This window comes from Dermacentor variabilis, chromosome 6, assembly GCF_050947875.1.
Source record: "Dermacentor variabilis isolate Ectoservices chromosome 6, ASM5094787v1, whole genome shotgun sequence".
In the NCBI taxonomy this organism is placed as follows: Eukaryota; Metazoa; Arthropoda; class Arachnida; order Ixodida; family Ixodidae; genus Dermacentor; species Dermacentor variabilis.
Window position 1 is genome coordinate 60,621,573 of NC_134573.1, and position 18,954 is coordinate 60,640,526.

Genomic DNA, 18,954 nt, shown 5'->3' on the forward strand with positions numbered 1-18,954 from the left:
AGGCAACGGATTTATTTGCTGCCCTTTTAAAAGCCTCCTTACGCTATTCCAAACTTTCGCCTCCTGTGTGTACAAATTTATACCCGAGAGGAACGTCTCCCAGCTTTCTTCCTTCACTTGACGTCATATCCACCTTCCCTGAAATCTTATGTGTTTAAATTCAATTAGATTATATGTATTCAGCGATCTGCACAATATTCCCCATGCCTTATTCTGCCTCTTTCGCACATTTCTACAGTCATTATTCCACCAGGGAACACGTCTTTTAGGTGAACCACTATTCGTTTGTGGGATAAACTTTTCAGCAGCATCACAAATAAAAGCGGTGAAATATACGACAGCATCATCTATACTAAAATTGTTTATAAAATCGGGTGATGAATGGGTAGTGTCTTTGCTCCCAGTCCGCCGATGCTAATTTCCAAATGGCAACACAAGGAAGGTTGTCATGCTGCATTATTGAGTTTAAAGTTATAGGGAAGTGGTCACTTCCAAATGGATTATTCATCTCATTCCACTCCAGATGAGGCAGAAGGGAAGCGAAGCCTATTGCTAGGTCTATGGATGAATATGAATCGTGTTGAATGCTGTAATATGTTGGTTCCTCCTTATTAAACAGGCAGGCACTAGAGGTCAGAATAAAGTTTTCAATGAGTCGGCCTTGTGTGTCGCAGTGTGCATCTCCCCATAACGTGTTGTGGGCGTTAAAATCGCTCAGAAGTATGTAGGGTTCTGAGAGCTGTTTTATGAGGTCATAAAGATTGGCTTTTTGGAGTTGATAGCTTGGGGATATATATAGTACAGACAGTTACCAGCTTATTGAAAAGAACCCCTCTAATTGACACTGCCTTGAGGGGTATCTGTAAGGCTACGTGGCTACAAGCTACAGACTTGTCTGCAAGGATTGCTACACTGCCGCCTGAGGTGTTAGCCTCATCACGGTCCTTGCGGAAGATGGTGTACTGGTGAAGAAAGTTTGTGTATGTTTTAGATGCGTCTCCTGAGCACACAGCAACTTTGGATTATGTTTGTGTAGGAGTTCTCTAATATCGTCAAGGTTATGGAGAAGTCCTCTAACATTCCGTTATAGTAGTTGTGTATCCATTATGTTACTTCTGTTTAGTGCTGTGTGTTTAAGAGACGAGGATTAGCTCACGGGCCCTTTGCAGGCGCCGTGACGGGAGTTTTGTCTTTTTTGGAGCAATCTAGAGAGCCTCGCCGCTCCTTAGGTGCTGGTGGCGCCGCCTTGCTGGTGGTTGTGTCCATCGCATACCTGCCAACCCTCCCGATTCACCCGGGAGACTCCCGATTTTTTACTGAACTTTCTGATTGTACGATCACTATCTTATATCTCCCGAAAAGTGGTCTCTGTTCGCGCAATAATGGTTTTTGCGAAACTGGCACCGCGGAATCTACAGCCGCATCGTAATCGTCAGCATCACCAACAACGGCAGCACTAGCACCATCGGTATCATCGACTAAGCAGCCGACTACAGCGCCTAGTAAGCCGGCCAGAGCCAATTTAGTTCTTGCATTTCATGCATGCCTTCCTCCATGGTGCATCTTGTTGCTGCTGCTTTTGTGTATGATTAATGATGGCTAGGCCGTGTGTGCGGTGCTCCGTGTAAAGTTAGAATTCTCGTGTGCTTGATGCCATGGCGCTACCAAAGTCGAAGAAAAGGTATTTGCAGAAGTTATTGCGAGCTTCTGAATTTCCATGCTTTTTGACGTCAAGAAAAGGAGAACATTTTGCATTTTGTAGAATGTTTGGATGCGACGTCAGCGTGTCTCACGGTGTCAACGGCGACTTAAAGCTGCACGTTTCCACAGCAAAGCATCAAAGCTATGTTTGTACCGCTGAACAGCAAGGGAACATAGTGAACTTTCTCCGGAACAAGTGCGACGACAGTGTCATACGTGTGGAGTGCCTGTTTACGGGATTACAACCTACCCCTTAGTGTCAGCGACTACATTGGGTCTCTTCTACAGAAAAATTTCCGAAATGAGATGAGGCGAAGCGCTATGGATGTAGATGCAACTCTGAAACGCAACTATGAAGAATGCGGAGGTGGCCAACCTGAAATTTCACAGGCATCGCTCTCGAGTCTTCGTTTCTTTATTCAGATTTTCCCTCAGCTGCTGCCCCGAGATGCCAATGAATCTGTTGAAGACGCTTTAGATGCTCTCGAAGCTGAGTATGCCACACTACAGGCGTACAGTCTTCCAGAGGACATGCTTAATGAAGAAAGGTGGGACATGCAGTGGTCTATGGTTGGAAAAATGGAAAACACTGATGGAAAACATGTTTCACCGAGTTGCTAAGGCCACCGGAAGTTGAAACAGTGCTAATAGGCTAACGAGTAAGATATTAACGAGGCTAATAGCTTACTGCATCATTATTGGTGCAAATGTGCACAGCTTTTAATTCATACTTTCGCTTCATTTCTGCAAATCCTGACAATAGGAGGACACGCACATTAGAAGCGCTAGTGGCGGCTGCCTAATCCGTATTTTCTCACTTCAACATTGTTTTAATTTATACTGCAACCACTATGCACACACAGAATATATGTAAATATACACACAGGACAAAGTTTATTATATTCTTGAAGGGCATGGAAGTAGCCAATACAAATTATTTCTAAAGGTATGAATAGCCTATGCCTAGGGAATGAATATGTTACTGTATGTTCAGCAAGCTTCAAATTGCTTTGCGTGCTTTCTTGACCATGAAAGAAACCTACAGACTTCATTAAACCCTTCGGCAGAGTCTTTTATCAAGTGCATGTGAAATGCACATGAATGTTGTGTGTCTCAGTATTGCTTCTCTTTCCAGTAAGCAATGCTAACGACTCATGAAAAAAAAAGCTTCTAATGATTTACAACATTCATTAGGGATGGAAACATTGTCACTTGCATGCAAAGGTCATAAATATATGCATGGTGTTCCAATAACTATCATGCACCAAGAGTTCAAAAAATAGCAATGCGTTACTCTAAGAAAACCTAGTACATACTGCTTACAGTGCAGTGGAGTAGCTGGCTGTGCAGCATGGCAGTGGAGTAGCTGCCAGTAATTTTTTGTTACTGATATTTAATTAGGTAGTTGTAATTAATTATCTAACTCGAAACATACTATCCTAATTATCAAAGTGTCAATGAGGCATTTGAAGGCACAGCCAAGGGACGTACTAACTGCGTGCTAACTTTTTTTCACCTGATAAATAAACCCTGCGAAATATGGAGAATACCACGTGACTGCGCTCCCACCCGGATCATAAAGCAGCACTCTCAAACAGGCTCCCTCTGAGTTAGCCAGAAGGAAATAAATAAAAACATGGTGATCGAGCAAGTACCTTATTTGCCACGCTCCCGCCGAAGTAGACTGTTGCGTTTGGTGTTGGAAACGAGCTGTCATAGCTGCTGTCTTAGCGTAGATAAAGTGCAGGATGCTATTTTTTTCCACAAAACCTACTGCCACAAAAGAGAATTGACAACGTCAGTGTAAAAATTTAAAGGTGTGTTTTGTTTCGCCCCAGTCGACATGTCTTTCTCTAATGAGCAGAAGGTAAACATGATCCTTGTGTTGGGATCTGCAGATGGCAACAAGAGGAAGGCCGCAAATATACATCAGTCACGAAAGTGTGGTGGTAGACCAAACGCATCGACTATCATCAGAAATTATGAAAGCCTGAGACAAACTGGCAGGGTCAAGAAACAGTGGCAAAGGACTCCATCTTTGAGTCCTTGCCTATGCACTGATGTTCTAGCATTTATAGCCCGAAACCCTCATGCTAGCGTGCGGGACAAGGCCGCCCAGGTACCAATTTCCAAGTCATCGGTTTGGAGGATTCTAAATGAGGGCCTTTCACCCATACCACCTTAACCAGCACCAATGCTTTGAAGGTAGGATACTGTAGAATCGTCTAGATTTCCCAAATTGGGTCCTCACAAAAGCCGATGAGTTATCGGACTTTTTGAGCAACATCATGTGCACAGATGAAGGCAATTTTCGTAGAAACGCCTAGGTAGATTTACATAATACAAACTATTGGACGAACTCCAATCTACGCTGGGTAAAGTGCAATCGGCACCAGTACCAGTGGTTGTTCAGTTTGGAGCGCTGAATTTATGCCGGTGCTATAATAGATCCCACCTCCTTCGATCATGCACTGACAGGGCAACGTTACGCGAATGAAATCCTTGAATAAGTGGTGGATGAGTTTCTCAACGAAGTCCCGCTGTCACGTCTTCCACTTCTATGGTATCAGCAATATGGGGCACCCGCACACAGCAGCAGCCAAGCACGAAACTGGCGGGATGCAACATTTCACGCGCAGTAGATTGGAAGGCATGGCCCTGTTATTTGGCTGGCTAGGTTCCCTGACCTTTCTCCACTCGATTTCTTTCTTTGGGGTCATGTGGAAAATTGTGCTTACATGATTGAGACAGGCGTGAGATTAGCTAAAGACAAGAATAACGGATGTTTGCCGTAGAATTCCGGCATCAGTCATCAAGAAAGCCTCCGAAGATGTGATGAAACGGAAACAGTACTGCATAGCTGCAAAAAGAGACTTTTTCGAACACGTCCTCTAGGCTACTGTTCAACGGAGCTTACGAATTCATAGGTAATAAGGGCACACTGAATTTCTTTTGTGTGTGTGTGTGTGTGTCTGTGTTTTTCTTTGTGCAGACATCCTGAATGCCCATTGGGCTCATTTAGAAGTGGTATATTTACTTTCTTGAACGCATCGGTTTTGCCTTTATCTACACGTTGGTCGCTTCTCATTCTGTTTATTTCGCTTTTTATTTTTTGACACGAACCTGTTTTTGCAGCACGTATATACTTTCATGAAAAATAAGATGTTCTCTTTAATTTGACTTTGGTCCAAAGCAAGTTTCTGGCTCGAAATATACCTTCGCACGCACTCTTTCAATGCGGTGCAAGCAAAGCCTGGGATTTAGAAACAATCTCTGCCTATTACATTGCTTGTCACATTTCGCGCGTAGACAAAGCGGCACTTCGGCCGCGTTATCAAGGGGCTTTTGTTATCAATGTGATCAGTCGGCCTTGAGAGACGGATAATAAATGTGACGAAACCGTGAAACCTGATGTTGGTGCTCGTTCCATATTATTCTCAAGGTGATGCGCTGTTTGTTTGGGTTTACGACACGCAAATCAGTTTCCTTGAATTAGCTTATTTGAGGGCGCTGCTTTATAAGGCAGGCGGGAGCGCACTCACGTGGTCTTTGTCATACTTCATGAGGCTTTTTGCCAGTGGAAAAATTTGTATGCAATTAGTACGTAGCTGAAAACACCGCAGTTAGATGTAATTTTGAGATGCCTACAAATGCCTCTCTGACACTTTGAAAATTAGGACGGTACTGCTCGACTTAGATACTCAATTGCAATTACTGAACTAAATCTCAATAACGAAAGAATTACAGGTGGGTACTCCACTGTACTGGAAACAATGTGCACTAGGTTTTCTTAGAGTAATGCAGCTGCTCTCTTTTAAAGCCTTGGTGCATGACAATTGGAGAACACTGTATAATTCACTCAGTAACCGAAATGAGGACAAGCTGGATTCATTCGAAATCAGAATCAACAGCAGTCATGCGCAGTAGTGCTTATACTCGCACTCACAAAAAAAAGAGACAGTTTCACCGGACAGGCGAAGCAGTATTAGTGATAGCCAAGTATGCGACAATTACACGAAGGGAGATCACACCACCCTGAGGGCTCAGGCTGTGAAATAGAATTGTCTCCTACTACGAGATCTTGTATATACTCATTTAACGCCATCACTTCAGCGCAGTTTCTTCAAGCGCAAGAAATTATATATATATATATGGTTCGGAAAGCTGGTCAGGCCCCAGCCCCTCCTGGAAAAATGAGAACTCTCCGCCTATGGATGCCCCAGCGGAGGACTCTGGATTCATTTTGAGTGACACTAACAGATGGCACCCCCACACTTATGTAGATAAGAATCCTTTCCTAAGCCATGCATCGGAGCATGCAGAGGGATATTTTCATTTGCAGCTTACAAATCATTTAACTGCTGTCGCAAAAGAGCATTCTTCAATCAAGTGCACTTGAGAGGTCAAGATAAAGGGTTTCAGAACACACATTTGTCACTTGTGCTGTGTCCAGCATAGCTTCTAGAAGCACTAAGTGTAGCTTTCCCGCACAACTATGGTCTCTTGGAGCTGCAAGATCATGAACCTCTGTGGAACTCCATCCCCTCAGGGACCATATCCGGTAACTAAGTATGGTTAGCTTAGGTTATGTAACTATGGTTAAGTAACTTACTCCGCTACCTTGTCAGCAGTTTGAGAACTACTGTATTGATTTCTATGGTGCTCATTACCATTTTCTGCTTGGTGGAGATTTTTAAGCTACATCCAAAATTTACGTGTTGTCACAGAAAAACATCAAAATCAAGTGCTATAAGGACCATCAAGAAGAATATGAAACAAACGTCTTCTGCAAAAACTGAGATTTGCACTTCTGATTTATGACGCTGAAGAACTGCTTTGCCCGTTAGTGCATCAGCGATCAGGATTCGCTTGATATTAAATAGCTCAAAAACTGTTTGAGCTACAACTTCAGTTCTTTTAGAGCTTTGCATTGACCAAATGGTTACTTTTCTTTCTTCTTTTGAGTATGGGCACATCTGTTACATGCTTGGACAAAATCCATGGAAAACCGTTGTTTCATGAAATAAATAGCCAAACCTCGACATAATGAACCTCAGTTTAATAAAATTCACGATGTAACAGACTGTGTTCATGTCTCGACCTTAGCTGCATGAAAACCGTGTATTTATTTTTTGCGATCTAAAAAGTAACTTTGTGACAGTTTCAATTTAACAAGCTTTTTGACCATTTCAATCATGTACTGGGAGCCTGCATGGCTAGTAAATAGAGCAAAAAACTATGACAGCCGAGGAAAAAGTTATTTCAAGCGTCCTTCTACATGAAAAGTTTGAGCAGCAGAACTGCTGTCAAAGTGCGCGCACCGGGACGTGGTGGTAAGCAGGAAACACTGCTGCGCCATTTGCCACGTTGGTAAACAAGTCGGAGAAACATGAGAGCTGACGATTCCTTTTGTGCAAAAGGGATGGGGAGGGAGTGAACAAGCGGCAACGTGTTCAAACATCCGCTGGGCGGGAGGGATGGCCAGGAACACGTGCCTATCTGCCTTCTCCTCCTCGGGCGTGTCCGTGCACGGGCAATAAGCCTTATCGATCTTGGAGGTAATCTCCTCGCGGCAAGCCAAAATGGATGGTGCCTTCACACACATTTTGTTGTTTCCGCACATCCCCCAGTGCTGGCGGTCGCGTAATCTCATTTCCGGGAAATGGCACGAAGCGCTCACTCTTGTTGTAACTGCGAGTTTGTGGTCATCGAGTGAGATCTGTTAATGTTGGCCGAGCCCGCATGACACTGATAAAACTACGAACCTTACTTCGTGTAGTCTCTTTGCTATCGACATCAACGCTCCATCTTTCTGGCTAAAGCCATTGGGGGGGGGGGGGGGGGGGGGGGGGCTCAGGACCAATATCCGCAACTTTTTACACTTGTTTTTAATATGTGGGCACCACCTGCATTAATCGCGGTCAGCTATGGCGTCCAAGATTTACAACACCGTACAACGCAACATACGCAGATCTCGGACGCCGTGAGCCACGTCGATGCATTGATCTTGGTGCTATCAGCACTGCAGGCGCCGGTGCTCATAGCCACACTGTTATGACCCGACCTTCTTGCAATATAAGTGCTTACTGCCAAGAAGTTATCCACCTGGAATGCTCTGGCAATTTGTGAAGTTTTTTTTTTTTTAAGCCTGAAACTTTAAAATGTCGAATTAACGAAATTTGCAATTTATCAAAGTTTTTTGCTGCAAGGACAACTTCATTACATCGTGGTTCGACTGTTACTGCTTTTGTAATCAAGACTCCATTGTCAAATTTACGCCCTTCCAAAACATGTTTATTTAACTTTATTTCTATGTATGGCATCACACCTTAAACAATACAGCCTGGAAGTTTTTTGTGCATAGGCTATGTTTTGTTTCAATAGGTATATCTCTTCAATTCCCTTATATTGTGTTAACATTGTTACGCCACATTTTCTATACCTTCATTCTGTCAGTGCAATATATTTGACTCACATCTTTTTACTACCTCTACCAATGTAAAGGAGTTCACTCTTAGAAAAGCATTTACAACCAGCATTTAAAAGCACTGCATGATAAAGCAATCAAGGGTCAAGTTGCCTCACAAAAAATTAAACATACTTGACACAGCACAAAAAACAAAGAGTGTAGACAGAAAGGAAGCCTAAAGTGTTTCGGATACTTACAGAGCACTGATATTCATCAAGAAGAGCTCCGAGCAAGATGAAAATGCATGCCTCAAAATATCATATTGTGCACAATCTTAGCAAGGCACCTAAATATGGCACCAGAAACAATATGGAAGCTGCAGAAATAGACCACACGAAAGAACACTATGCCCAGTCCACCAGTTCAAGTTGTCGGTTGACGTCCCCGGAACTGAGCAAGGCTGTCCAGTCAGTCTCGCTGCTGACGGGGGGATGAGAGAACGGGAGCGAGGTGCATTCCCACATTATGTGTGTGAGTGTTCCTGTTTTTGTACAGAGCCTACATTTGTCGCTTTCCTTGCCCCCTGTGATTTTGTTAATGTATTTTGGGTGTGGGTATGTATTTGTCTGAAGTCGCCAAAACACGACCGCTTGCGTTTTGTCGAGTTGCTTGGCCGGTGGTGGGAGCGTGCGACACCTCAAGCGATACCGATGGGCTATTTCATAATAAGTCTCGCAGGGTTCCTCGTGTCTCTCCTCCTCATTCACGCCGTCCACATCCGCGGACAAGGCTCGGCGCGCGAGATTTCGAGCCGAACTGTGAGCCGACGCGTTGCCAGGCACAGCCGCGTGAGCAGGGATCCACACGAGGGTTTTCAAGCTGCTTAGGGGGCGTCGTGTGAGGACATGGTACGCCTGTTTGGAAACTCTACCATGGACGAAATTGCCAATGGCCTGCTTGCTGTCGCTGATGATGGTATTCGCTTCCGCATGCATGGCCATGCCAATCGCGGTTTCCTCCGCTTCCCCCACTCGGCCACCCGTGATTGTTGTATGTTCTATCAATCCTCCGTTGTGATCCGCTACCACCGCGGTCATGAGGTCGCCGCGAGGGTGTCTGGCTGCGTCTGTGTAGACCACTCCATCTTGCGAGCCGTAGCGTCGCCAAATGGCTTCACTACGGACCTGCCGACGGCCCTGATGGAACTCGGGGTTCATGTTGCGGGGTAGAGGTGGGGCATAAATATGCCCCCTGACCTTTCGCGGAATCGTCATGTACTCTGTAACCTCGGGGATAGCCTTGAGACTGAGCTTCCGGAGGACTGTGCGGCCAGCCAGGGTTAACAAGAGACGACGGACTTGGGCTGTGTGGTGAGCGTCTAAGAGCTCCTCGATCGTGTTATGCATGCCTAAGGCCTCTAGCCTTGCGGTGGCCGCGTGGTCCGGAAGGCCCAAGGCTGCCTTTGTGCTTCGTCGGATCATTGTGTTTAATTTGGCTAAGTCCGTGGCTGCGAGTTTGACATATGGTGTCGAGTACATGGTTCTGCTGGTTATGTATGCCTGCCGGGGCAGCGTGTTTTGAAAGTCTAGCCCCAATATTTTGATACTGGGGCGCTCCGGGATGGTAAGTTCTCCGACCTTAAGTTCAAGGAAGCGCCTTCTTCGTGGTAATCCCCTGGGACAGCTACTTCTGCCGGGCTTGATCAGGAGGTATTCGGATTTTTCCGGTGAGCACGTCAGGCCCCTCGACTCCGCATAAGCTTGTACGACGTCAATGCCGCGTTGCATGATCTCTTGAAGAGTTTGTGGATCATCTGCCGCTGCCCATAACGTCACGTCGTCAGCGTAGAGGCTGTGGTGAAGCCCAGGGATAGAACACAGCAGTTCTGGGAGGCCACGCATCGCCGCGTTAAAGAGAAAAGGGGAGATGACTGATCCCTGCGGCGTGCCTCGGCTCCCCAACTCTATAATGTCAGTTTCATGCTCACCAACTTTGATCCGGCACTTCCGGTCGGTGAGAAAGTTTCGGACGTATTGGTATGCTCGGTTTCCGACACCCAGTTGGGTCAGGCCCTCGAGTGCACTGTGACGTACCGGTGAGTCAACGGAGAGTTTTGCTCCTTATTTCTTGAATGTGCAGTGAGGTGGCTCCATGATGAGTCAAATCAGAAACAACAAGTATCCTATCCATTGATGTCGAGCGAAAACATCGGTTGCCCACTGCAGGAAAACCGCACGTAGCCATACAGGGTGAATAACTACCATGACCCACCAGGCGTGAAAGTGTTGTTTGTGCAACGAGCAATGGTTCACTATTTTAGTTCTTCTCACCCACAGAACTGTCGAAAGTAGCACTTGTGCTCCTTTTCACAGTTGTCTGTCAGTGTTGCAGTGCTAAGTAATTAAATATGGTAAACACCAAACAGGCCAAATTACATCAGGCATAGGTGAGCTAAGGGTCAAGGCAACCAGAGTTACGCCATTCTGGCAGAGAGGGTACATACCAGTGTCACCAGGTCGTCTTTGTTTGTCACAACTGCCTTAGAGTAGGCGATTTGAGCTTTCAGGTGCTTCTCCTCCTTCAAAGCCTCGGCTATTTCGCAGGTGTACTTGCGCCTAAGAGCCTGTAATTCAGATAATACAATCACTGATAAATGCGTTGCCTGAAGCAGAGTCGTCAAGTGCTGCAGCTGAAAGCTTTAAAAGTTCAAAAACGTTTTGCCGCAATTACATTTCTAGCGTTTGGTGGAGTAGCGATTCTCATAGGTGACAACAAAGACGCAGAGAAACGAAGACAGTGTACTGCAGGGGAAGACAATATGCTGTATACATGACTGATTGAGTGATTGATTGAGTGGGTGAGTGACAGGGTTTAATATTCCACAGGAATACAGGGCTATACGAGATCCTGTAGTAGATTATTTCCACCACCTGGTGTTCTTTCATAGACATATAAATTTAAGTACATCAGCATTTTTGCATCCGGCATTTATCGAAATATGGTGGCCACTGCAGGAATCAAACTCACAATGTTGTACTGTGCACCAGAACACCATAGCCACTGGGCCACTGCGACAGCAGCTGTACGCATTATGACGACAGAGGTGCCACAGCAGTACAGTGTACCACAGTGAAGCGGCACAACTTTGTTTTCATAGTTTATTTGCTTGCACTTAGTGCAACAATAGGTATAGTATTTTTACAACGTGTGAGTGGCTATGGAGAAGCAGAGCTGAAACTTTACGTGCGGACAGCCGCGCCGTAACATAGTCTACAAGCCAAACACGAAACAGCTTTTCGTAGGGCATGCTGCAATTTCATGTTAGCAAGTTCACCGCTCATTTTGAGGTACATGTACCTTGAGGCATCCTTGAGGTCTGACCTGACTCGCTGACATGCTAGAACGTGGGAGCGGATGTGCTCCTTGGAAAGCACGTTCCTATGGACAGAGCTTGGCTGGATGCATCAGGCATTAGCGAGCTTTAATACAGGGTCATGTTTGTGATTGTTTAAGATATTGTGCCATTTTGGTGACCTTCCTACTGTATGGCGTCAACACATTTTAGTAGGAAAACCGTACTGCTGCAACACCTCCTGGCCAGCACTAGTTCCCTGTAGACCTACTACAAAATTACCAAAAAAATAAAGAGGGTGCTGCTGTACGATTGGAGAGGGCCGGAATGGTTGTGTCGCTGTCGTCTACTCCCACCTAGTTCAGATATTGAGTCTTGTCTAACGACTCACTTGAGTCCACAATGCAGAATACATACCACACTAGCATCAAATGTAAAGTCAAAAAGGGGGGTCGACATATGGAGTAGCACACGTGGTATAAAGGTTATAAACTGGGATAAGGTGCCTCAGAAAGGCTGGCCAACATTTCGATAGGAGAACCTATCTTCTTCAAAGGCAATCTCATCATCTTCGGAGGATTAGATTTAATGAGTTAGTGGAGTGACGTCATGTGCGGTCGTTGTCGGTGGTGGCTGACTGTAAAGGGGAAATGAGCGATGTCGTTTGACGACACTAGGCCTGGTAGTCCAGAGTAGCCTACAGACGCAACACTAACTTCAAGGACATTCTTGTACATGCCATGCTAAAGTCAAAGACAAAGCCAACATCCGGTCTGTGTGGCCACCCTAGGTGCTCTACATGCAAACATATTTAATCTACTACTATAGTAAAAAGTACAGCATCAGGTTACCTTTACAAGGCAACTTCGAGTTTCACCTGCATGTCAAGCAATGTAATCTACTGTCTAGAATGTGCCACTTATAACAAACAATACACAGGTGAGACTGAACAACAAATTCTTACAGGACTCAACGGTCATCACGCAGATACCAAACACAACTTACCTAAAGCAGTAGCCAGCCACTTCAATGAACATGCCCATATATTCAATAAATCAACACTCTATATTACTACAAACAAGTTTCCGTTCACCACATGAGAGGAAATATACAGAATCATACCTCATACACAGATTTCAATGCCTACACCTGACAAGGATCAATTTGGCACGTGGCAACTTAAAATTACTAAAAGCTGCAACTTGAATCAGAAATTATAATATCATTAACAAAGGCCCAAAAGATGTTATGCCACCAGCTAACCTTGATTTTTAGTCTTACCTGTTCCTCCATTTCCAGTTCTTTCCTGCATCCCCACTAACACTCAATTTATTATTCTCTTCCACGCTTTTACACATATATCAACCATACGAGCAATTTTCCAATGTACACCTTCCCATTTTGCCCCTTCCCATTTTTACTGCTGTCACCCTTATATTTGTTCTTCCATTTTTTTTTCTTTCCTCCTGGTTTTCTTTCTTTTTTCACTTGCTTTTTCCTTTAAAAGCCCACATTGACACATTCCAAAGCACCAGACGCCAGGATACTTTTCTTAGTGCCTCGACCACACACGGTCCCCCCCTTCTGTATGCCACCGCGACGAATCCTACGCCGAAATAATGAGGCTAACGTCCCTCAAAAGACCAATCCGCTGCCTTGCAACTATCCTATCCATTTCCCCCAGACTTCGTGTCGCCATCTTAAAGTGCAACTCAGGCGATTGTTTTTACTATGTCAAGGTAATATAATAGTTAGGTTCCCGAGACCCTCCTGTCACGTGTCTGATAGTAGAATTGTTTTACAAATTCGAAAAAAAATTTTAAATAAGCAAGAAAGCACAAAAATGAAACCGAAACCTGACTTAGCAGCCGAGCAAACCTCTTCATGTGACGTCAAGGGTGTCTCCACCGGGGAGCATATATTCAAGGAGCAAAGGCCCCAAGATTTTCTCTCATTTTTACAATTCCTAGTAGATACAGCAGGGTGTGGCATTTCTAGCGGTGCTCAACGTTTCTTTGGAGGCATGAGTAAGAGTGGGTGCGAGAGAGAAAATCTGGGGGCCTTTGCTTCTTGAATATGTGACTCTGCCTAGGCACTATGGAGGAGGTTTCTTAGCGCGTGCTGTATGCATTTGTCCCCTAGACATGCCGGCATTGCGGAGTGCGGTCGAGTTTGTTTACGCTGTGCTGCTAGCTGCCTGCACGGTGAGGCAGTGGAACCGAAAGCCCCATTTGGTGATCGCTGCGTCTGAAGGGGAAATAGAGCCATATCTTTAAGGTGTAAAAGTCCCGACATTTCCTCTCTCGCACCCGCTCTTACTCCCGCGTGCGTGCAAACATCCGGCGTCTCCGCAAGTGCTACACTCCGCTGTACCTACTAGCAATTGTAAATACACATCCCGGCATGTTATGAGTGGGACTCCCCTGATGTCATACCAGGCACGGTACTCAGGATTTTTTTTTCGGGGGGGGGGGGGGGGGGCAACCCAAAGTAACTTTTCTATGCAAATAAGGGGTAGGGGTGCCTTCACTAGTACAAATGTGAATAATGCCCACCATTCGCCATAAAGACACATAAACCCGCAAAATAGAAATGAAATAAGGTGTATCTCATTGGTACACCTGTGTGATGATACACCTCTCCTTTACTTGGCAAATAAGGAACCACATCAAATGGACTCGCAAAAGAACACGGCCAAGAACAAGTAAACAAGCGAAACTGTAAAATAATGATTTCCATAGTAGCATACAAGTAAAAAAAACAGCAGTTGGCAATCGAGGCACACGGACCGCACGGGGTTGTGTTACTCCGCCAGCCAATCACAGAAGCAAACAAAATCGTCACCTTTTCAAAATGGCGTGTGTACCTGATACCTCCAGAGCATCTGCCGTTCTTGAAGAGTCTTTTCATCGACTGAAGCAATGAGGTGTGCAACAGACATGGACAAAGTGTATGGAGTCTGAGCATTTCACTCTTCAAAAGCCTACCTGTCATGGTTACTTAGTGGCTATGGTGTTGGGCTGCTGAGCAAGAAATTGCAGGATCGAATCCCGGCCACGGCGGCCACAGTTTCTACGGGGGCGAAATGTGAAAACACCCGTGTACTTATAATTAGGTGCGCATTAAGGAACCCCACGTAGTCCAAATTTCTGGAGTCCCCCACTACGGCCTGCCTCATAATCAGATTGTGGTTTTGGTACGTAAAACTCCATAATTTATTGACTACATCTTCAAAAGTCTGCGGTACCATTCACTTCACTGGAAAGTTAAGTTCAGTTGAACTGAACTTAAACTTGCCAATACATTTGTGCAGCGAAGCAAGCATTTTATTTCAGTTCAATAAAGAATTAGACTTTTGCCATTCCGCTTTAATAGGCGAGGGAAAATGTATAAAATTACGAGCTAATAATTTTATTTTTGTGGTTACCACCTTATATGGGTAACAGGGAGAGCTTGAAGTACGAATTATTTGCAGCCTCACGGAAGAACAGTGGCTGGCCTCTATGAGGGCATGGGTGGAGCTTTACTGCAGACTTAAGTTGTACCTATCATAGTCTTTCTTTGAATTAGCTCTGGAAGAATTATAGAGAAATATATATTTGCAGAACAATCACAATTCTTTTGGATCCCTCGTTTACTGCTCTGTCAAGTGCCAAAACCGACTCGTATTGTTATTTGGAAAGTTGCATAACGATGAGTGGCCGCCTGTCCCATACAACCGCGTAGAGCGCAGGACTCTGTGGTTCCAGACATACTGCGGCCACTGCGGAAGGTTAGAAAAACAACTACATAAGCACAGCAGAGAAGTGGCTGCAGTGTCAGGTGACTCGACCGATAACTATAGAAGTGCAATTCCAAATACACGGAATGTTCTTCACTTCCAGTGCTGTTTTCTCTACTTTCTTTTTAAATAAAAAGATGTTGGTCAGTAAATATGTTCATAAACAATGGTTAAATTTGTTAATTTTCGCTTTTCCTTCCTGTTTGGCTGTTGCCATGGCTCTCTCCCCCTTAGTATATCAATTAATTTCTCAACTCCTTGCGACTCTTGTTTCCAGTTGCCAATTTTGCACAAAACGTGCTGTACAATTAGGGAAAAACAAGAAAAGGTTATGGGTGACAGTCATATTGCTTATGGGTTTAAGGGTTATTGCAGAGTTTGATGATGGATGCTGTTTCGCATTATTTTATTTTCCACCTTTCCAACTCATATCGCGGGAATATGGTTCCAAGGATCTGCCAGCGTCGTGGCGAGCCATTACTCAAGGGAATAATGAAGCAAAAAGAAAAGTTAAACGCAACTGGCGTTTTATCCGGCCGCAACTTATTCCTTTAGCATACGGACCAGCTCACTATGAAACGAATGCCTTTCCTGGTCCCTGGATCAATCTAAACAAAGAAGGTTGAACTAACAAAGCAACAGCGATGTGCATGACCGTTGAATAAATGGTGACACCTGAACACATCCCGAGTTAAGCGCACGGGCACCGAATCGATGAGAAAACTGGGCTTCACACCCCAGGAGATGCCGATAACTACCGCCATCCAAAAGAAGTGAAAAAGGCAGCAAAATGTTGACCATCGAAAAGCTGTCAAGTCTCAACATTGATTTGACAGTGATTATGGAATGTGTGAGAGGAGTGGTGGCGCGGGGTGGGGGGTATGCCGCTTAATTTCGGAGGGGGAAGGGTCAAGCCCCGCCCCCACCCCTGGGTATGTTCCTGCGCCATACACAATATCTAATGAATACGCTGTTGCGCCAAAAACGACAATAAAGACTTAGGAGGGAGAGTATGAAACGACAGATCGAGCGCTTGATCTGTCGTTTCATACACTCCTTCTTAAGTCTTTATTTTCCTTTTTGGCACAACAATGTATTCATTAGATCCCAACTAACTCGCCCAGCAACAAGTTCTAGTCATACACAATGTTGACATTAACTGAGGAGCAGGTAAGGTGGGTTGTTCGAGGCAATTTATTAAATTCATTTGTAAAAACCTTGTGCACATCTGAAACTTGTTTTTTGAGGACATGACGAGAGTGTGCAGAGGAACGTACTCAGCGAATTTCATTGACATCCGTTGGCATCGAAAAATCGCCGGAGTTGCCCTTTAACATCTTCAAACTTGCCCAACACACTGCTGCTACGCTACTCAAGTCATTGTTCGAATTCACATCTTGTTTGTTACTCGCACATTGACCGGCTCTTCTAAAACCACAAACGCCTGCCGCCTGTAACACCTATGAGCTGGTAGCAGTCTGAGGAAACTGAAGTCCCAGAGCTGTCAGCATCGGGAAAGAGAACTTTTCTATCAATAATGCAAATGGTCTAATCGTGCGAATAAGACAAAATAAGACAAAGACTTGAATGTGTAGAGTGTAGCTACAATGAAACTGAGACTGTGGTGAGTCGGTAATGCTTCATTTTGAATATAAAACAGCCCGCATAAAAACCAAACAGCTGACCAGCAGCACTCATGGATGTCAGCACTCATTCTGTACAAGCACAAGTTAGTGCACGGGTCCAGGAACATCGGAAAGCGATATGCCATCAACATCATCCTTTTTTGCGAGGAATAGGCTGGGATTGAATTGCGCTCTTGTCAACAACTGAACTACTAAACAGCATGAGGCAGCTCAAGACAGGTGTGGTATCAAACACACGCTAAAGTTGGTACCCCGTTATAGTGGCATGGTTTATAATATGTCCTCATCATGTGGCAAAACTTCCATGGAACAGGCAGGACACGAATGTACAGTTAGGAGCACAGTGCGTCTGTCAGGAATGCAGCTTCCAGCAGTCTATCCCTGTGCTGCTTATCGTGCAATTGTTAAAACACAAATATCAGACTTCCCGAGAAGTGGTTGAAGCATATCACATAAAAAAAAATAGAAAACTGTTAGCTGGACATCAGTCGGTTTGCATGACAAGGAAATGCTGTTTCCGAGGAAGTAATTTTCTTTACATTAACTGAATCAGGTGGCTTTGGCAATTCAGGCCACGTTTGTATTTCAGCTTGTTTCAGCATATATGTATATGGTATCAAAAAGTACTTCAGTTTGGAATTCTGTGCTAGTGGTGTGTCGGTATTCCTTTCTGTGCGTCCTGGTTTTTATGTGCGCTACCTTATATCCAAAATGGAGTATTGCTAACACAACACCTTTAATGAAGGTACACCCTTGTCTGACAGGATTTTTCAACAGGCCACATTTCTCCGGCCAATGGTAAAGGAAACGTTTTTCCTTCCTCCTAATGGCTGCAGCGAATAATTACCTCGTGCCAGTGCTTCGAGTGAATCATTCAACTCTCTTTATGAAAAACATGACATGAATGGCTATGCAGTGAATCAATGTAATTACAGAGTAATTTTTGGGGACTCCTTGGAAAATGCACAAATACCCATCCTAGTGCCTTGACTTTCTTTCAATAAAGTCCGCAGCACCAGGGAATAAACTTACGCAACATATCAACACATTTATTAATTACTGGCAGCCCATCATAATTCATAACTGAAAGGGCACACAAATCGTAATTAGGAGGATTACAGCGTTAGCAGACAGCCTCTGGCAGGCGCTTAATTTGTCCCCAAACAAGGCCCCTTTGGCTTTCTAGCGAGTTCCCACTCCGAAGTGCCACGGGGGCAAAGAATTAGGTCGGCCTCTCCACAGTCTCCAAAATTCGGAATGACTTCAAAGGATTTGCTGCAGGCCTAGTTGATGCGTACGTGACATAGTAGGAGAGTGCGCGCACGCACAACTGTCAATTTCTGCTGTGGTGCGTCTTTGTGATTCTTTACTACGCGAAGTATGCACCAAATAGGGCCACAGACCGCGACAGACAAATCCAGTCACAGTATGCAAAGTACGCACTCGAAACAACGCTGACCCAAAGAGTGATGCTCACCTTAGTTTTGTCCACGGCGCTGCGTACCTTTTCCTCCATATCTGCTGATTCCGCTACAGACTGCACGTATTCAACCCAAGCAAAATATGCCTCCGTTTCCTCCGCCGTCATTCGCGTCAAATTGCCGTCAGCGCTCGCACCGCTCGTCGCCATGCCAGCTGTCAGGTTGTTATGGGTATTCTTTTAACGAACCTTCGCGTCGCTCTTCGTAGGCTACGAAAAATGCGATTGATAAGACCTCCCTAGCTATGACCAAACGAACGCATGGAATGTCAAAAACAAAGAAGAAAACTAAAATAAACGCTGTGCACGCAGCACGAGCTCCGATCTTAAAAGCTACCGCCCTACCATTAAGATAACAATGGCGATGCGGCTTTAGCAGCTGTCAGGAGGCACCTGCAGTACTCCTATAATATACAAATACCTGCAAATGCATATCATATCTGCCAGAGCTGTCATTTTCTTTTACTGCACCGTTATTTAATTTTAACTATAGTGTACTACAAATAGGTTGAGTGAGCAGGACGGCGCTCACACCACAAAACACCTATACAATGCCGCCCAGGAGAACGTGAACCATGGCGGCAC

The 18,954-nt window shown here is 44.9% G+C and overlaps 1 protein-coding gene across 1 annotated transcript in view; it reads right to left on the reverse strand.

The window, feature by feature from the left end:
• LOC142584805 (uncharacterized) overlaps positions 1–18,734 on the reverse strand; it is a 42,149-nt gene extending 23,415 nt beyond the window's left edge. Inside the window, exons 1-2 of the mRNA XM_075695079.1 lie at positions 18,367–18,734; positions 10,614–10,733 (exon numbers count right to left, since the gene is read on the reverse strand). Coding sequence (XP_075551194.1) covers positions 10,614–10,733; positions 18,367–18,519 — 273 coding nt within the window. The 5' untranslated portion in view covers positions 18,520–18,734. The remainder of the gene's footprint in view (positions 1–10,613; positions 10,734–18,366) is intronic.
• Positions 18,735–18,954: the final 220 nt, after the last annotated feature.